This window comes from Eurosta solidaginis, chromosome 2 (assembly GCF_040869045.1).
Source record: "Eurosta solidaginis isolate ZX-2024a chromosome 2, ASM4086904v1, whole genome shotgun sequence".
Classification (NCBI taxonomy): Eukaryota; Metazoa; Arthropoda; class Insecta; order Diptera; family Tephritidae; genus Eurosta; species Eurosta solidaginis.
The window spans coordinates 267,738,834-267,759,373 of NC_090320.1; the positions used below are offsets into that span (position 1 = coordinate 267,738,834).

Consider the following 20,540-nt stretch of genomic DNA (forward strand, 5'->3'; position numbering starts at 1 on the left):
AAGATTTTAGAAATTAATACGCCTATAACACAACAACATGTATTGACACACACATACAAAATACCAATCTTAAAAATCTAGTCTGATCAAATGCTCGCTTGTTATGCATGAGGCGTATCGTGTTCACTCTGCTATAATTCTTAACATGTTTATGAAGCTTTCAATACGTTTACACCAGTCAAAAATTTAAATGTGAGTGTACCAAGGGCCAGTTAATGGTGACTTAACCATAACCAGATAAAACAGCTGATCAAACCAACCTTATGGAAAACAATGTAATCGATTAATGGTGCCATACCATAACGGTAAAGCCATAACCGTACCATAGCCAACCAGTTGGTTTTTGGTTTTTCGCCATATTCATAACCTAAAAATATTTGAGTTGGAGAATTTATTAAGTTTTTGTAGATTTTATTTACTGTTTTGGATACGTTTTGACTAATGGATCTATTTTTTGTTGTATATGTTTGTAATTTATTGCGCTTTCTTCATTTTTATAAAATTTTCACAATTTTTAGGTTACGGCACAAAAACTGGTGCCAATTTGATATTCTGGGGATTTCTTTATTTTATTTTATTCTTCGAAGAATAACCGATATTCTTGCATGTGAATGCACATAAAACTTGGATTTTCAAAGCGGCTTCACAAGGAAAATAGCGCAATAGTGGCAATCACTCACTTAAAACATGATATCTCCGAAACTAATGCAGGTGCTGCAACCAGAAAAGTGCAAAGTGTTTAAAAAATATGTGGCTGACTTGAAAAAAAAAAAAAACACAAAGATTCATTCATGTTAATTTTTTGCTTATTATGCTAAGTTACTTTTAACACTTTATAATATTTTGCAGAGTAGAAGTTCAATTTTTTTTTTGCTCAGAAAAAAAGTGAACCCTCAATAAAACTGTCAGACTTCTGTTAAAATAATCAAAAACTGATTACCTAAAACAAATCTAAAAAGGTAAAAATCGACTCCAAATATGTTTTATCAGTTCCGTTTCCCCATCACACTATTTCTCATGGGGAGTGTTAACATTTTTGCGACAGGCGTGCTCGGTGTTTATTCGTTGCTGTCTCGCTAACTACTAAACGATGGAGAGTAATAATATGTGTGAAGCAAGTGTGGCTCAATTGAGCTATGGCGCGCCGACCACTGGTTTATACTGTTTTCACACAGACGGCTTATTGAATAATAAAGGCAGTTTTCTACATTAAGACGCTTATTGAGCTCAATCTTCCCTACAAAATTCGAATCTATAATTATTTCATTAGTAGCTAATCGAATGCCTAATGAAGTCAAAACCACAATGCAACTCTGTTGGGAGCGTTCAATTTCTTAGTTTTTGGTGCGTTCAGTGCTTAAAAATGTCATTTGTCAAAGTAAATGTCATTGTCTGCATGGCGGAACGATACAAGGTGGCCGCATCGAACAGCTGATTATAACCTTTTTTTATTTGATTTGATACATCAACTTCCGGCGCAGTACGATTTTGACATTTGTCCATCGAATTTACAAAAACAAAGTACATGGAATTGTTATTTACGTATGTAGGTATGTCACCATGCTGCCACCTAGTATCGTTCCGCCATGATTGTCTGTCATATAGCATTGTCATTTTATTCGCTTTTATTCATCCTTCATACTAATCGATCAGTTACTTCTGTGTGAAAGCAAAAAATTTACGATTTCATTAGAAGGTGAAATGAGATCATTAAGTTTCTGTGTGAAAACAGTATTAAACAAACATCGATATAATCATTATATTATAATGGCTGAGTGAAACTTATGTCAGTTGTTGGTTTGCAACATTGTCTAAATTTGTTTGAAGAAAACTGTATAACTCTTTATGTTTTTCAGAAACGCCCTATCTTCGTAATACAGCGTAATTCGGTTTAAAAATGTCCTATATCAGAATTTGTTTTTTTTGTTTTTTATAAAATGCCCTACCTCCCCTGAAAATGTAATTAACTTATTGTCGACTTTATTTTATTGTATGAAATTATCCCAAAATAGATTTAATTGATATTTACTTCTTTAATGCTTTTATTATAGTTGTAATATTATTAGTTTTATTATTGTGGATTATTCCTAGTATCCGCATGTAATCAGATAATCTCCCAGCTTCTCTACTACAGAGGCGGCTTGCTGAGGTTGAACTGGATCCTCGTAGATGGAAACGATCCCAGCGTTTTTGAAACAAAATTTTGAGGTAGAGTGATATACAATAGAGCTTACGATTTCTCCAACTTGTTCCAAAAGAGATTTCTCGCGAGATTCTCGAATCTCGAACTACTCGTAAGGCTCGCGAGCTTCTCGAAATTCAATTTAATCGATTCATTGGCTGTTTTATATAGAGCTCACGGTTTCTTCTGAATCACAAACGAAAATGTCCACAAAACCACAAGTAAAAAACACCGAAATGTATGTAATACTGCCAATGCAGCGACTGAATTGAAAGTCGAGAACCTCTCGAGTATTCCGAGTATTTCGATATTCGAGAATCCGCGAGAAGCCGGATATAAAATATTGTGAACCAAATTATATGTATAATAAATATATTTTGACTTGTCATTGGAAAGCAATAAAATCAAGTAAAAAGCCACAAATAAAAAAACCAAGTGTATAATAAATACTGTCCATACAGCAATTAATTTTTTGTCGAGAATCTCGCGATAAGTCGAGTTCTCGATTGCTCGGGTCTCCAAAATGTCGCTTGTGTTCGAGAAGAAATCGTAAGCTCTAATATGCAACAGAATTGGCAGGGGGATTTTTTTTACCAAATTTCGTCATTTGTATTCTTCGTTCTTTTAGTTTCGAGATTGTAAGAAACAGCTCTTCTATAAATTATGTAACTAAAACTATACAAACCAATGCCCAAAACGTTTTCGAAAATTATAGAAAACTTTAGGAAAATTTCGTACTTTTTATTTGGATTTCCCTGAATTTTTTGAGTTTGCACTTTTGTATCCCAATCAAAAACACCCTCACGGGGTGCCTGAACTATGTTTCAATTCGAAGTCAAACCACCTCAGATTTTTTTGCTAATTCCTGGGTCCGTATCGTGTTATAGATCCCTGATCGAATTTTTTAAATCGCAATAGCACTGAAACGGTGCCAAGGGTTTAGGTAAAACGTGAAACGTGCTTACCTAATTGGCGCTTAACCGTTTAAACGGTTATGACCGTCCAACAAGACGCGCCAGTCGCTTCTTCGCTCTGCCAACTAGTGCCAATTGGTGACACCAACGGAGTTTAAATTATTTTTCACGTGGTCTTTCTAGCGGAGTGGGAGCCGCCCTCTTGCTCTGCTTCCATAGACGGGTTCCAATAGAAATACTTTCTTAGCCGGAGCGTCGTCTTTCATTCGCACAACATGGCCTAGCCTCTGCGTTTTAATTCGTTGAACTATGTTGATGTCTGCGTAAAGCTCGTGCAACTCATCATTATTAGATTAATAATGTATTATCTTTTTTATGATAACCTTGACAGATTCATATTTATCATTTGATTGAAAGTTGTTTTCCATCCATGATCATATAACACGATACGGGCCCTGTTTTGGCAGCTAAAATAAGCTCAAAATTTTATTTAGCGAAAATTCCCCTTGCGCTCCTTGAGAAAACTGCATTTTAGAGAATTGTTTGACAGTGAAAATACTCTTGGCGAGATATACAGCAATTTGTAGGTAGAGTAGAGCACTAGGTACTTAGAAATTCCAATATACCCTCGAACTCTGGAGTTAGGAGCCAAAAACCCCTTTTTCATAGGCTGATTCATATAGAGGCTCATAAATTTATAAACCTTTTACGTCATCTGAAAAAGGACAGGTTTGCATTTCCAATAATCGTTTTCAAAAACACCCTCCGGCAACCTTAATTAAGTACACTTCGGATTCTGAGATAAGATATTTTTATAAATAAATGAGATATCCTCCCCCACTTTCCAGAAGCACGAATGTGGATAATTTTCGATTTGAAGTTAAAAGGTCTCTGGGTGGTTAACCATTGAATTTTTATAGTTTTAGAAATTATCACAATATTTTTTTTTTAACGGCCACCTTTTTATTTGCGAAATGCATTGGAGAATTTAATGCGTAGTAGAAAATTAACGTAGCTCACATGACGCCTTTTTGCGGAAATGCGCGTTAATTTTTAAATGGAGTAACAAAATTAAGTAACTCAAAAAAAAACGACCTACTCACATATTTAACAAGCTCAAAGAAAGTCAATAACACCAAAAGAAAAAAAATATATATATAAAAGCATTACATACATACAAACAAATATTCGAAGCCATTGGCACCTTCTTGAGCCATCTTCAGCAAACTACAAGCCCCATTGTATTCAGATTTTGGTGGTGGCGTATCAGACTATAAAAAAACTAAAAGTTGTGGCTGCCAATAATAACGTCAAACAAGAAATGCGAAGGAAATGATGGAAGTAATATAAAAGCGGTAATGATGTCATCGCCATTTTTGCTGAAAGTTCTCATAAGTATTTGCCTGCAAGCTTCCTGTGAGTTATTAAAAATTTTTGTTTGCGTTTGTTATTGTGGGTTTTTGCGCCTTCTGCGTAATTTGGTCAACAAGACTGACAATGATTGTATTTTTTGTTTTGTTTGTTTTGAGAAATACGTCTATGGTAAGGCCACTCTTAAGGTTGGCTGTTGCTTTACTATGACGCAGATTCGCTGAAAGGGGTATAACCTTACTACGCAGTAATGACAGTTTATTCGCTTGTAATATCCGATACCATAAATTATGAGAATGTGTCATATAACAGATTTCGGCCGCCATGGTGTAATGGTAGCATGCTCCGCCTACCACACCAAAGAGACTGGGTTCACGCCCCGCGCAAAGCAACATCAAAATTTTAGAAAAAAAATTTTTAAATTAGAAGTGGCAGCACTCCGAGTGTACTTCTGCCATGAAAAGCTCTCAGTGAAAACTCAACTAAGAAAAATTAAAAGGAGCACGACGCAAATTGGAAGCTTGGCCTAAAATCTCTTCGGAGGTTATCGTGCCTTACACTTATTTTATTTTACAACAGACTTCGAGCTGCTGAATGTTCCCCAGCGTGTTAGGGGGTCAGAATATACCCGCGGTCGGTATGCCTGCCGTAAGAGGCGAATAAAATACCAGATTCCAAAGCCTTCGGGGAGTAACCTTATCACTACAACAACAACAACAACAACAGCTGCTGAATGCGAACTTCTGTCTTTTTTTTAGTGAAAATCGGCCTGTATGTTTTATTTTCACGTTTCAGTACATAAGTTGTAGGAATACTGCCTTTTGCTGAGCTCGTAGGCTTACCTTCCTGAGCGCGCTTCGTATTTCGATTGCTTAGATGTTTCGCTTTTTTCTAAAAAAAATTTCTCCGAAGTGAATGTGGTGAGCTTCTGCGGAGAGAAATTTTGAAACCCACTATATTTCAGATAAAATCAAAAGATAATCAGAAAAGTAGAAATGCATCTCCGAAATCAACCTCAATTTTACTTTAGAAAAGGCCGAATGTATTTTAGAAAAAGGCAATTGTATTTCAGATATTCCAATTGTTTTTTGGAAACCTAAATTTTACTTCAGAAAAGGTCAAATGTATTTTAGAAAAAGCCAAGTGTATTTCAGATATTCCAATTTTTTTTTAGAAAACCTCAATTTTACTTTAGAAAAGGTCAAATTTATTTTAGAAAAAGCCAGTTGTAGTTCAGATATTCCAATTGTTTTCTGGAAACCTAAATTTTATTTCAGAATAGGTCAAATGTATTTTAGAAAAAGCCAATTGTATTTCAGATGTTCCAATTGTTTTTTGGAAACCTCAATTCTACTTCAGAAAAGGTCAAATGTATTTAGAAAAAGCCATGTGTATTTCAGATATTCCAATTGTTTTTTAGAAAACCTCAATTTTACTTCAGAAAGGGTCAAATGTATTTTAGAAAAAAAAAAACAATTGTATTTCAGATACTCCAATTGTTTTTTGGAAACCTCAATTTTTCTTCAGAAAAGGTCAAATGTATTTTAGAAAAAGGCAAGTGTATTTCAGATATTCCAATTGTTTTTTAGAAAACCTCAATTTCACTTTAGAAAAGGTCAAATTTATTTTAGAAAAAGCCAGTTGTATTTCAGATACATATTCCAATTGTTTTTTGGAAACCTAAATTTTACTTCAGAATAGGTCAAATGTATTTTAGAAAAAGCCAGTTGTATTTCAGATATTCAAATTGTTTTTTGGAAACCTCAATTTTACTTCAGAAAAGGTCAAATGTATTTTAGAAAAAGCCAAGTGTGTTTAAGATATTCCAATTGTTTTTTAGAAAACCTCAATTTTACTTCAGAAAAGGTCAAATGTATTTTAGAAAAAACCAATTGTATTTCAGTTATTCCAATTGTTTTTTAGAAAACCTCAATTTTACTTTAGAAAAGGTCAAATGTATTTTAGAAAAAACCAAGTGTATTTCAGATATTCCAATTGTTTTTTTAGAAAACCTCAATTTTACTTCAGAAAAAGCTAACTGTAGTTTCAGAAAACTGCAAATGTATTTCAGAATATGGAAAGAGTATTTCAAACAAGGCAAATGAATTTCGGAAATGGTCATATTTCCAAAAATCTATAATGTTTTCCAGAAAACACAAAAGTCTGTTAGGAACGAAACATTCGCTTAAAAAGTTTCAATAAAATCAATTAATTTGTGAATATGATAAAATAGTGAATAATTGATATTAAAATGTAAGGGAACGCTAGCGTGCTGGAACTTAGGCTTCCATCAAGAGATCGTTGATATAAGCATATTAAGTGTGCTATGGATGCAAATGCGTCGTGACTCATCCAAGAGAGAGTGTGCTGCTGAATGGGCGCAACAACTTTTAATGAAGTGGACAACTTTAGAGCAAAGTTTTGACAAATTTACTCATACTGAGTTGCAGGAAGTACGTGGTCAGCTAAAACTTGTTTGCGGTTTTCTGGAATGCATTTAGAAAATCCATTAATTTCTTCTGAAATACACTTGATACAGTTGACATTTTCTGAAATGCAATTGGAAAATCTGTGTTTTTATTGTGTACGGCTCTAGAGATATTCAACTTTACTGAGCTTAGAAAAATATCTTCAAATTTTGACTTAAGTCGCTGCATGGAGCTGCCAAATATGTAAATATTACTGCGCATGCGTCAACAAAACAATAAAACTAGAACATTTGCGTGTAGAACTTCTGCACATCTATTTTGGGTTTTCATGATTTCATAATGGTTAATTAATGCCTTGTGGAGTTTCGAATATTCACAAAACAAAATTTTTGTAAATTTGTTATAAAAATACAACGAGGAAACCTTAGCACTTTAAATCATTATAAACATCAATTTTTATCTTTCAAATTTTAACGTTTATGTTTTCAAATTTTCGAAAAAAAGGAATAAAAAAAAATATTAGTGATAAAGAAAGAGTAAATTTGTGCAAAAATAATGTTTTCTGCGCATAAAAAAGCCAATATAAAATAAAACAAAATTAAACTAATTTCTGGTGTACGTCGGAACTCGCCAACAGAGAAAAACAGTGCAAAATCTGAGTGCAAGACGAATAACAGAAACAAGGTACGTTGTCATCAGTCGCACAGGCGCGTGCTGTGCTGCACACAATGCAACAAATAAAAATTAAAAATTTTTAAGTTATGCACCCGCAAATTAATTTTGATCAGGTTCAAGGGCAAATGTGCCTGCACGTGCAGTAAACAAATGGAGAATGCATGAATGGAGCGCGAACAAATGAAATGGGAAAATAAAAGAAAAAAAAATGTAGCTATGTATTTAGCGCACTGATGGATGTAAAATGTTGATCACCCGCATTTTTGAACTTTTTTTCGCATAAACTTTGCTTGAACATTTTTGTGTTAAATTTGGAAATTTTTGGTTTTGAGTTCACTTTATTGCGCTGTTGGTTGCAGAGTGATATTGCCTGAATAACCTTACTGCCACGTACGATGAAATTGCACAAGTGTTTATCTTCGCAAAACCACTTAAATACTCACCCTAGTCACTCAATTAGATTTCTTATTTACTCACTCCATTCACACTAACTATACAAGGGCCAGCAGTATGTGTGAAAGCTTTAAACGCGTTTGCTGACCTTTTTATACCTTTCATGAACATGAAATGGTATATTAACTTTGGTCCGATGTTTGTAACGTTGAGAAATATAGAAGATAGACTCACCATTAAGTATACCGAATTGATCAGGGCGACGAAATGAGTTGATATAGCCATGTCCGTCTGTCCGTCCGTCTGTCTGTTTGAACCCAAACTAGTCCCTCAAATTTTGAGATATCTCAATGAAATTTGGCACAAGGATGTTATTTCTCCATTAATTTCCAATATAAAAGCGTTAAACTTGGTGATTTTTATTCTAATATATCATAGAAGATTTCATGAAAAAATCATTTCGATCGGAGCTATATATAATATATATCCCATACAACCGGTCGTTCAGATAGAAAGACTTTTAGCCATTTTTCCCTTAGTTTCCAATATAAAAACGTGAAACTTGGTGATATATATTCTAATATATCATAGAAGATTTCCTGTAAAAATCATTTCGATCGGAGCTATATATAATATATTGCCATTTTTTATTTTATATTTATCTTAAAAATCGTTTAGGTATGTACATCTGTTCACTATATATTTCTTATCTTATACATCCGATTATTTGGAGATCACGAACGGGATAAGATTATTGTTCAGCCCCATTCATGAAAGGTATGAAGTCTTCGGCACAGCCGAAGACAATCCCGTCCTTACTTGTTTTTATTTCCTTTTGTGTTGCTTCTTTCCATGCCGCATAACAATCCACAATCAAAATAAATGATGTCATTTTATATTTTTGGCGATGTTCATTACATACGAAACATCAATTTGGCTTAAGGCACCACAATGAATTGCAACGCAAAAAAATTCACACAATTCGAATGTGAGAAAAGTTTGTAAACAAAATAATGTAGAGAGTCGTGGAATCACCGGAGTTAACAATAGATAAAAAAAGAAAACAATGAGCGGTTGTTTTTTCTTCTTTTTGCTGAACTTTGCTTGTATTCAATTATGCCCAAAATAAATGTAAGGCGCGACAACCTCCCAAGAGATTTAAGGCCGATCTTCTCTTCGAATTTGCCTCGTGCTCTTATTTTTTTCCTACAAATTGGCGGGATGGGACCTACTTGTTGTATGCCGACTCCAAACGGCATCTGCATAGCAGATGAGTTTTCACTGATAGCTTTTCATGTGCTTGCCAAACACCGCCAAAGGGCGACCCCGTTTTGAAAAATTTTCTTTTAATTGAACACATTTTTTTCTAAAATGTTTAATGTTGCTTTGGCCGGGGCGTGAACCCAAGACCTGATGGGAGCACGCTCCCATCACACCAAGCCGTTCGCCAAAAAATAGCAGCAATTAAATTCTCCCTACGCGCTTTCATACGCACTTAATCCCCTTTTTGTATCCCTGTACAGTGCATCCACGCTAAAATCGTACGAAATTAATTAGTTAGGTCAATACAAGGCGAAATCAGTAGAGGATAATGGCATAAAAGGAACTGTTTGTTTGTTCTTGTAATTTTCCCAAGTTGATGGCAAAGCGAATACAACCAATTCGCCGTGTAGAAGAATGTCAAGTCAAAAGAAAATTTTCATTGATTTCGATTAACTGACATATTAGCCGTGTGTTTTTACACCCGTATACGTTGACGTTTGCGCGTAAAAAAACACCTATCCTCGCTTAAATAATACTTAGGAGACCCATCTAGAGGCAGTGGTTAAATAACTAGCTCCAGAACAGGGTGTACCTAAAACCGGAGTCACAACCCTCTGTTGTATGTCTGTGTATAACATATAGCGGAATCAGTTGCGATGAATTGTGGATACACACCATTTACAGAGGTGAAACATAGAATTAGTGTTGAGGTGAAACATAGACACATATTTCAGTTACATCTGAGTATAATGCGTATTGAAATTTAGTAGTACAAATTTTATGCGCAGCAATTTCAGAGGTGTATTTAAAGCTCGACGCTTAGCAGTCCATATAAAGTTTAAGCGTAAAAGTCTATAGATGTAAAAAAAACATAGCTATTGCTGTACAAGGCTTTGTATGGAAAATAATCAAGAAGAAGCAATCAGCTGTTGGGATAACAACAGCTGGTACTTAATTCGCCTTGCATTTTCCTTGGAAATTCTACTAACTCAGAATGTCAGTAAAGCTAAATGGCACATATTTCAAGCCAAGGCGAATCTATACAAGGCGTTAACAGCGAATTCAGACTCAATTCGCTGCACAACAGAAAAGGCGAAGTAAAATTTAGAGTTATCCCGTTTCACTCAGTTATATGCGAAAATCGCATGATCCACTAATCAGGTGATGGCATTACATCACCTTTTACTGAATTCACCTTGTTTGAAGGTGAAGTATAACGTAATCTGAAACCGCTTCTCTATACGTTGAGTTCGCTAGTCTACAATCCGCAATTTAAGACTGCAACTGTGGAATGATATTCAGGAATGTAAAGTTTTGTTTTGGTCTTCCTCATATCCTTAAACCTTTAAAACTTTGCCGTTAACGACAGTTTGCAATGCACAATTTGTTATACAATTCAAGATTATGGTCAGTTAGTAATTGCAGCCAAAAATTTTAAATTTTGCAATTTTACAATCATAAGAAAGGTAGTCAATTTAGACTATCGAACAAACCAAATTGCGTTGTTTTATATGTTTTGTGATTGCAGTATTCCACAGTGCAGTTAAATATAATAATAAATTTTTCCTCTTATTTTGTGTTTTTTTTTTTTTTTTTTTGTGAACGGGAAATCCAAAGTCAGTTCTAACCAGTTTAAGGCAGTAAGAATTTCAACTGAAACAAGTAAGGACGGGACTGTCTTCGGCTGTATCGAAGACTTCATACCTTTCATGAATGGGGCTGAACAATAATTTTATCCCGTTCGTTATCTCCAAATAATCGGATGTATAAGATAAGAAATATATAGTGAACAGATGTACATACCTAAACGATTTTTAAGATAAATATAAAATAAAAAATGGCAAAAAATCCCCTTATCTGAACGATCGGTTGTATGGGATACATATTATATATAGCTCCGATCGAAATGATTTTTACAGGAAATTTTCTATGATATATTAGAATATATATCACCAAGTTTCACGTTTTTATATTGGAAACTAAGGGAGAAATGGCCAAAAATATTTCTATCTGAACCATTGGTTGTATGGGATAGGTATATACTATATACATATAGCTCCGATCAAAGTGATTTTTTCAGGAAATCTATGATATATTAGAATAAATATCACCAAGCTTAACGTTTTTATACTGGAAATTAAGGGAGAAATGGCTAAAAATCTTTCTGTCTAAACGATCGGTTGTATGGGATATATATTATATATAGCTCCGATTGAAATGATTTTTTCAGAAAATCTATGATATATTAAAATATATATCACCTAGTTTAACGTTTATACTTTATGAATAAAGGGAGAAACGGCCAAAAATCTTTCTATCTGAACGATCTGTTGTAGGGGGTTATAACTATATATAGCTCCGATCAAAGTGATTTTTTCTTAATGTTGGGTCTTAATGGTGAGTCTATCTTCTATATTTCTCAACGTTACAAACATCGGACCAAAGTTAATATACCATTTAATGTTCATGAAAGGTATAAAAATAAAACCATTTAAAAAAACAATTTATTTGTATATGCAAAATGGCAATGCACCTTCAACATTTTTAATTGCAACAATCGCTTTGGGCGCAAGCGTTCAAAATATGGGCAGAAAAATTTAAAAACAGACAGGTCATTAATTTGAGTTTGTGTTTTGCTATCGATTGTATGGGTTATAATGGGTAGTGATGACAAAAGTAAAAAAAAAATTGTTGTACTTTTATTGTTCTGTGCAAAGTATTAAACAGCGGAAATTAATAAATTACACTCAATCTCCTAAACTTGTAAGACGTCACTTAGACGCCTTAGGTAAGTGAAATAAACTTTATCTTCTCGGAATACTTACATATGTACATATATGGATTTACATTGCTGAAGATCGCCTTCAAAAACCCATCTCAAATTCATGTTTTATTTGTAAATACACCATAAACATAGCAATTAATCTGGTGGTTGTGTTGGTGAAGCAGGATTATGTTTATACAATGCATCAAAATTTTACTTTGTGCAGTTTTCTACATCGTCTACTAACCTGAACATTTGTTACATTTGTCTTGTGTTTATTTAGATTATGCTTCATAGAAGAGTTTTTCTCAATCATTACTTGTAAATGTCATAATGTGTACATAGCTGAAATTTTTGTTATTTAATATTTACTAATTTTTAAAACTTTTTGATTTAATTTTATAGGTATGTACCATTTGACTGTACTTGAAAGATACAACTATATTGAGAGATATGGCCGGTAAGTTAAACAATTTTTCAACATACAGCAGCGAACATAAAAGCAGCAGTGGCAAGTATTTTCAAAAATCAATTAACCACTCCTTTTTCTTATTTTCTATATTTTAAGAAAAGACTAATATGTATTTTAGACTGGGTTGGTCCCCATACAAAAAAAATATGCTAATGGCCGCCCCTAAATTTAAAGATTATGTTGAGAGGGTTCCGGACAAAATTTTTTTAAATTTTTTTTATCCTTCAAAATACAGCCGAAAAGGTTTTTTCGTTGTAACTTGGTTATTTGACGTCCGATTTTTAAAATTGATATGCCATTATTTTGGCCTTGAGAAGCTTCATATTTCCGTTTTTTGAATTTTTAAGTACTTTTGTTTGGTAAGGAAAAAAGGATACATTAGGTGGGGTAAAAGTTTATTAGCTGACCTAATCATGTGAAAACGACTTAATAGCTTACATGACATTAAACGGAAAATCGGACGTCTAATAACCAAGTTACAACGAAAAAATCTTTTTGGCTGTATTTCGAAAGATCAAAAAAAATATAAAAAAAATTTTCCGAAACCCTCTCAACATAATCGTTAAATTTAGGGGCGTTCATTAGCAACTTTTTTTTCAACCCAGTCTAATGTATTTGTTCCTGAAACTATGCAAACCCATCTCAAAAACGTTTTCGATTATTCGATAACATTTCAAACGTTATATTTGGAGCTCTCTGAATTTTTTTTGAGTATGTAGTGTTTTACCCTGCCACTTCGGCCGCTTAAGCTGAGCTGAGCAGAAAATTTTGATGTTATCGAACAAAGCGACAGGTTGAACTCTAGTCAACATTAACTGGAGTTTAAACTCTCAATGAAAAATCCGGCGTTAAAGTATATAAATACTCTGGACTTCTCTGGTTTGTTAAAATTGTCCAGCGCCTAGAAGTAAGCTACATGAACAAACAATTTCATTTGGGTTGATGGTTTCCATACCAACCGATTTTATCCTCTACTTAATTTTCTGCGCATACTTTTAGCCGTGCTTAAATTTTAATTAATAATATATAAATAAATAATAATAAATAACTAAATACAAGGCATGATAACCTCAGTTAGACCTTCTATTCCAATTTGCGTCATGCCCCTTTTAGTTTTTCGTGCTCCTTTTTATTCCCGGGTTTTACGGCGACTCCTAAAGACATGAGTTTTCACTTCACGTTTTTTTTCCGAAGGTTTTTTCAGATTTTTGTTCAAGGAATTTCTAAAACTCTCTTTGGAAAAAAGTTGACAAAAAACAATGCGAATTTTGAGAGATCTCTAACGTGTACTTTGTTTGACTAAAATTGATTGGGCTCCCACCTGCATACGCAAAACCTCAGAGAACTCCAAATAAAGAGTTCTTAATGCAAGTTTCCGTAAAAAAAGTGCACAAGAGTTCTTTCTTAGAACATCGAAAACAAAAAAGGAAAATAAAACTTACGAAACTTGATAAAAATTACGATTAGTTTTGTTATGTTTGCTGCTGAATGTATGTACTTATTTCTTATTATTTAATTAATTAAAAACTAACGCGCGAAAAAATCTATACTCGATATTTAAACAAAGTATATATTTTACTAAAACAGGAACATCGAACATGAACGAATTTATGTTCCATAAGAACAACTTTCAGCCGCACTTCGTATCAAATTAAAAACACATTTGATTCGAGGGAACGTTAGAATATGTAATATAGGACTAGTCCGAGATTAACTGACAGAAACGAGATTATGAAGCTGTTTATAAATAAGGATCGCCAAACTCCATTTACAACGACTGAATGGCTCGTAAGCAGATTTAGATGTATTCACATCTTCTTTGCTCACCAAATGAAGGTAGATATGAGGGCGATCGCACACCAAGATGAAAACTCAGGGCCGGTACCCTGTTTTGAGATCACGGATCCAAAACCATTTTCACTCGAACGATATACAGGAAACTAAATTTTCTTTTGGAAATTGCAGTCAGTTATGGAAACTATGACTACAAATTGTCCCCATCTCACATACTCCGATTCACCACCTTAGAGCTATTGTGATCTCAAAAATAGTTTTCGATCACGGATCGTAACTAACGATGCGGGCCCAGGTAGTTTATATCAACAAAATGAAAATAATACAACCAAGAAAGCCAGTATAATATTGGAAATGAGGAGAAAGAGAGGGACAGAGAAACTTCAATTTAACAGAGTAAAGAAATGGAAAAGGAAAGCTTAAAGGAAAGAAAGGGGGAAAAATAGTGCATATATAAGAGGGCGAAGAAGAAGGAGAAGAGAAAAGATAGATCGATGGCGATATGAAGTGAGGTGTAATGAATGAAGTTTCATTTGGTGATGATGCTGATAATGGCGGTTGAGCTTTCATCTCGAATAACTACTAAACGAGTCAAACAAGCAAAATGTCTTTTTAGACCTTTTTTGCAGACCGTTCAATTTCCTATAAGAATTTGCATAGCTAGTAATTTGGGTAATAAGGGTTAGAGCTCTGGTACACTTTCTATAAAAACTTAAAAAGTAAAGTCGCAATGAATCACCTCGTATCACTAAATAAAATGCTGAAATTATTACAGGCAACGTTTCTGGATGTCCTGAGCAATATTTTCACTATATCAAAAACATAAAAAAAAGGACCCACCCTAATATATATATAGTTTTCTTAGTGACTATAGTTTTAATTTGATATTTCATTTAATAATAAAGCAAAAATATTACTATTCACCCGACTGTGTAACAGCCGCACCTACATCATAACATGACTATTTAATATTTGCATTACAAATAACCCAGTTTGCGTGTACTAAGTGTAATAGCTTTATAATTTTTAGAATTTCCTACGCAGATCACACGACAAATGATCAATGATGATTTGCAATTTTTTCAGCTCCCACAAGATTTTTATCTCACTGTTCTCTGAAAACTCGCTGTTCAGGAAATTAAAACCTATTGCATTTTAATTGATTTTATTGCACTTTTAATACGACTTCAATAATTCCGAAGCAAACTGCTATTATTATTTTTGCACACAGATCAAGAAAAACCTTGAAATAACTAGAGATGATATTAGTTTAAATCGATATTGCCCGAGTTTGAATATTTTTATATTTTAGCCTTATTTGTAATCGCTTTTTGCGTTTTCAGAGTTTCACTTGGAGAGCTTGCTAAACCTTGCCACAGAGCGACCGCAAAAAAAGTTTTCTGATGCCGACCCGTCCGTCTATCGGGGACCTTCGTTTAATTAAACCAGTATGTTACTTTTAAGTAATACCGGGCTGCAGCCTCTAGCTCCACTAAGAAAACTTAAATTGCATTGCAGATATCGGTACGCCAAAACCAGTTCTCTCCAAACACATTTAACAATGTATGACAAAAAATTGCTCAAATATGCAACAGCTCCTTGTCCGCTTTTCGCTGAATCTGATCACTTGGCTCTTGTTATATGACGTACTTTTCCGCTTTTGATGTGTTTAGTTGAAGTAGATGTTTCTTATATGTCACTTACTTACTGGCCGTCCAAGAAGGCGCGCCAGTCGCTTCTTCTAACTTCTGCTGAGCCCTTAAATGCACCTCATATCTTTATGACTCAGAACCATAGATAATGAAAATTTCAAAATTTTCGGTTAACGATAGTAAATATTTATTAGGATTTCTTACTAAAACATACCTTTCGATGTCGGGAGTTAAAATGGGTTAGATATAACCCTACATTTACGGTCATCCTTGTGCCTCCTCGCGAGTCCCTCTCAGAACCGTTAGTGTAGCTTTGTATGCTATTGTCAGCTGTAATCAAGCCCACGTTTTATTCCTTCGTACTTAGAAGAATATAAATAGGTGTGAAACAAGATGCAAAAGCATTGTAGGGCTGGTTCGAGCCATCAACGCAATCCTGTTTTCATCGCTTCTGACCCAATATCGATTAACAAACATAAACAGGCTTTTCTCACCTGCTCCTCGATGTATAAATTTCAACTGCGTTGGAAGAACGGATCAATTTCACAATATAAATACGGAAAATGGTCTTAGGCCCGATTTTTCAGTGCGAGTTTAAACTACAGTTATAGCTGACTAGAGTTTAACCCTGCCACTTCGGACGCTTAAACTGAGATGAGCAGCAAATTTTGATATTATCGAACATAGCGGCAAGGTTAAATTTGAGTCAACATTAACTGAAGTTTAAACTCGCACTGAAAAACTCGGCCTTAAAATATGTAAATATTCTTTTTTGTTTTGTTTAAATTTTCCAGCGCCTAGATGTATGCTACGTGAACAAGCAATTTCGTTTGGGTGTAGGATTTGCATACCAACCATAAATGGGTAGATGTTTGTAAATTTTGTGTAACTGATGTGCAGTTTTTTCCTCTACTTAATTTTCGGCGCATACTTTTAGGCGTGCAGAGATTTTAATTAAAACTTAAAAAACAGAACATGGATAGCTTTTGTTAGCAGGGTTGCTGTGCATAGAAAGTTCTTCGTTTTTATGAATTTATTATAAGATTTTGCAAGCACAAATTAGTAAGCAGCAAGTTGACCAAACGCTAAAAATGGGATAAAGACCAAGTTACTTAAGGTATATGGGTGAATGGTATATAATAAGCTACAAGCAATAAGGTGAATGGTATATGATAGGTAGTTTAGGTTGAACTGGCCGGTCAATGAGGACCTCACATGTTTGCTCATATGAATGAGTCCATAGTGTTACCAGAAGCTTGTTTCAACGACCAAACTGAAAAACCCTATCAAAAACCAGGACCTATGTTATAAAATAACTCCGTCCTCTTGGCAAATACTAGAAGCTTCCTAGGACTTAAGCCACTTGCTGCTCCTATACCTGACAGCTGTATCACTCCTAATAGCTGGAGTCTTAGCCTGGCAAGCGCAGGGCACGAGCACAGAACGTGCTAGATCGTTTCCTCCTCCATATGATAAGCTACATAAAAATTAAATGAAAAATCTACATATGTTTCCACATATATACTGTGCACAATCGATATTACTTATCGACTTGAATTCTGATAGCAAACTATCCGAACTTATAGCAATTCATGCTTATTTGTAATTGTAAATTGTCAATTTCAACGCGTCACTCGCATTAGCAAAACGTAATAAAACAATTGTCGTTGGCAAAAGTACCACACCAATGAGTGTTGCATATTTTCCTATTCAGCGCGCCCTAAGCTAAGCTGTTGCTTACGTATTAGAAAATGACAATTATACATGTAAGTGTCGTTGCTTGACTCATTATTACAAAAAAAAAAAAAAAAAAACACCGTCAAATGCACTTTCCACATCTACTTAAATGTTCAGCAAGAAATAATATGAAATCCATTCTGGCTACCGGGAATTCAATGGGTATTTGCATGTTTAAATGATTATGTTTTCAATTAAGGTATATTATTTATTCTTCAATTCTTTCGTTATTTGAGTCCGTAGCGTTTTTGTTTGTATTTTTCAACGCTTTTGTCTCTGGCAGACTTTGTGGCGACTTCAATGACAACAAAAAAGATTGCCATAATAACAAACAGTGAGGTAATTGCGACATTATTTATTTTTTTTTTTTTGTACTTTTTTTATCTGATCGCATCAATTACTATTAATTTCAATTTTAAATTGCTTTTGTTTCCTCGCACACGCTACATGCCGTGAATATTTGCTTCTTTTAAGTTTAGCAATCCCAGCAAAAATTCGGAGTCGTAAAAGAGTCAGAAAGGTATCCTGAATTGGAGCATTTGCGCTCTTTATGAGCTTATTTTGGAGTCCGAAATGAACGCATGTCTCTTCTTGCGCTGGTCGTGTCCGATATGAGCGTTATTTCATGTATCATATGAGGGTAAATAGGACTCATATATCACACCAACATGAGTTCCAAACAGCTAATTTTCGGCACTTATGTGACTCCAATACATGACCCGTTTTCATCGCTTAATTGACACTTTTTCGTAATTGGAATTTAAAATAATCCCAAAAACCGTTTGAGTACATGAAAGCTGAGAGTAAATCCTTAACATAAACAGAAAAGGAAAACAGTATGGGTAACTTTTCCATATGTAGGACATGCCGATGTCAGCGCTGCCAGCGCTATTTGGAGACAGGGTATTCGACAGGCCAGCCAAGAAATTACGGTGATCTTACAATCAGAAAATATACAAAACACTTACACTGGTAAAATGCTGGGATATCCAGCCGAAATGAAAAGCGTCCATCCCAAATAACAATAAAAGGTACAGCAAGAAAGGTTATAGTCGTGATTCAGTCATGGGTTTTAGCAAAAGCAATGTGCTAATTCAACGCGGTTGAAAAAAGGTCCATTATAATAGAATTTTTATTTAAAATAAAAGGTCTGAAATTAAAATTTTTGAAATTCAATTCCTAAGATGCCTATAGTCTAAGAGCTCGTGACTGCCAGACCTTCATCTTTTTATAAAAGTTGAAATTTCGTCAGTGCATACTTCCAGCTGAAGCAGGATCGTTTGTCTATTATAAAACTTGAGTCATAGTGGCTTTAACAGATATCGTGCAAAAATTTTGCAGAAAAATAGACCTTTCTTTCGTCATTTTATAAAGACTGATTTTCATATATGGTCTTCGTCACGATATAAGAAGCAACTCGCCTCATTGCCAGACACTTTTCATAGTGGCTTTGTCCAGCCAGACACTTCTTATAATGCAAAACTGTACTTTTTCATAAAGCTAAAACGGCGGCCACCGTGGTGTGATGGTAGCGTGCTCCGCCTACCACACCGTATGCCCTGGGTTCGCACCCCGGGCAAAGCAACATCAAAATTTTAGAAATAAGGTTTTTAAATTAGAAGAAGAATTTTCTAAGCGGGGTCGCCCTCGGCAGTGTTTGGCAAGCACTCCGGGTGTATTTCTGCCATGAATAGATCTCAGTGAAAACTCATCTGCCTTGGAGATGCCGTTCGGAGTCAGCATAAAACATGTAGGTTCCGTCCGGCCAATTTGTAGGAAAAATCAAGAGGGGCACGAAGCAAATTGGAAGAGATGCTCGGCCTTAGATCTCTTCGGAGGTTATCGCGCCTTATTTATTTATTTAAATACTTTTTCATAGCTAAACATTTTTTACGGCAAACAAAATTTCAAAATTTTTTTTTAAGATTTTGTATTCGAATTTCAGTATAAAATTGCTTCGATGTTCTTTGAAGTTTAGAAGGATTAAAAGTGTCTGGCTAATCAAAGCCACTATGGAAAGTGTCTGGAAATGAGGCTATGTCTTCTTATATCGTGACAAAGACCATATATGAAAATCAGTCTTTATAAAATGACGAAAGAAAGGTCTATTTTTCTGCAAAATTTTTGCACGATATCTGTTAAAGCCACTATGACTCAAGTTTTATAATAGACAAACGATCCAGCTTCAGCGTGACGAAGGTCTGGCAGTCACGGGCTCTTGCTCTACTAGTTTAATAATTTTTATAATTTTCCTTTTCTCATAATGTTATCAAATTGTAGTCATAAAGGACTAATGGGGGATCATGTTTCTAAGTCACATATTTCGGCCTCATATCGGATTCCTAAATTATGAGCGCTCCTATAATTTTTGAGGACAATTCCATAAAAAATTGTATACGTAAATACAGCTGCAAATCATTCTGTATCTGATATTCGTACTTGGATATATAAATATTTGATTAATTTGAAGAGTGACTTAGCAAAATTCGTCTATGCCATATTCTTATATAAAAAGCTTTCTTCTTTGTTTGTTTAGTATTTTATTTTAATATTTAAAAGTTGATTTACTAATTACAAATATTTTCAATGAATGATAAAAGTTAATGCTGCTTTAGATAAATATTTTAACAATTTGTGTTGTTATATCGGCCTACTGATTTGTAAGTTCGCGGTTTCGAACGAGCTCAAGGCCGAACAATAATTATTTTATCATTATTATTGTTATGATAAATTTTTTCTTAATTGAAATAAATTATTAAATTAGAATAGAAGAAAGAAAAAATTTAGACAACTGCCAAAGCTCGTTGTATAGATCCATTTCGGGAACTGCTAAATTCCTCCATCGGCAACGTTTAGGCGCCGCTGCTATAACCATTCGACCGAATCATGAAGAC

General features: G+C 34.4%; 1 protein-coding gene across 15 annotated transcripts in view; it reads left to right on the forward strand.

Annotated features, from left to right (window-relative positions):
- The window catches only part of bun (bunched), a 594,108-nt gene that overhangs the window by 200,764 nt on the left and 372,804 nt on the right, over window positions 1-20,540 (forward strand). The window contains exon 5 of one of the 15 annotated variants that reach the window (XM_067767883.1): window positions 12,397-12,622. The exons of the other annotated variants lie outside the window; for them this stretch is intronic. Coding sequence (XP_067623984.1) covers window positions 12,397-12,421 — 25 coding nt within the window. The 3' untranslated portion in view covers window positions 12,422-12,622. Of the gene's footprint in view, window positions 1-12,396; window positions 12,623-20,540 lie in introns of those variants that run through there. 15 annotated transcript variants of the gene reach the window in all.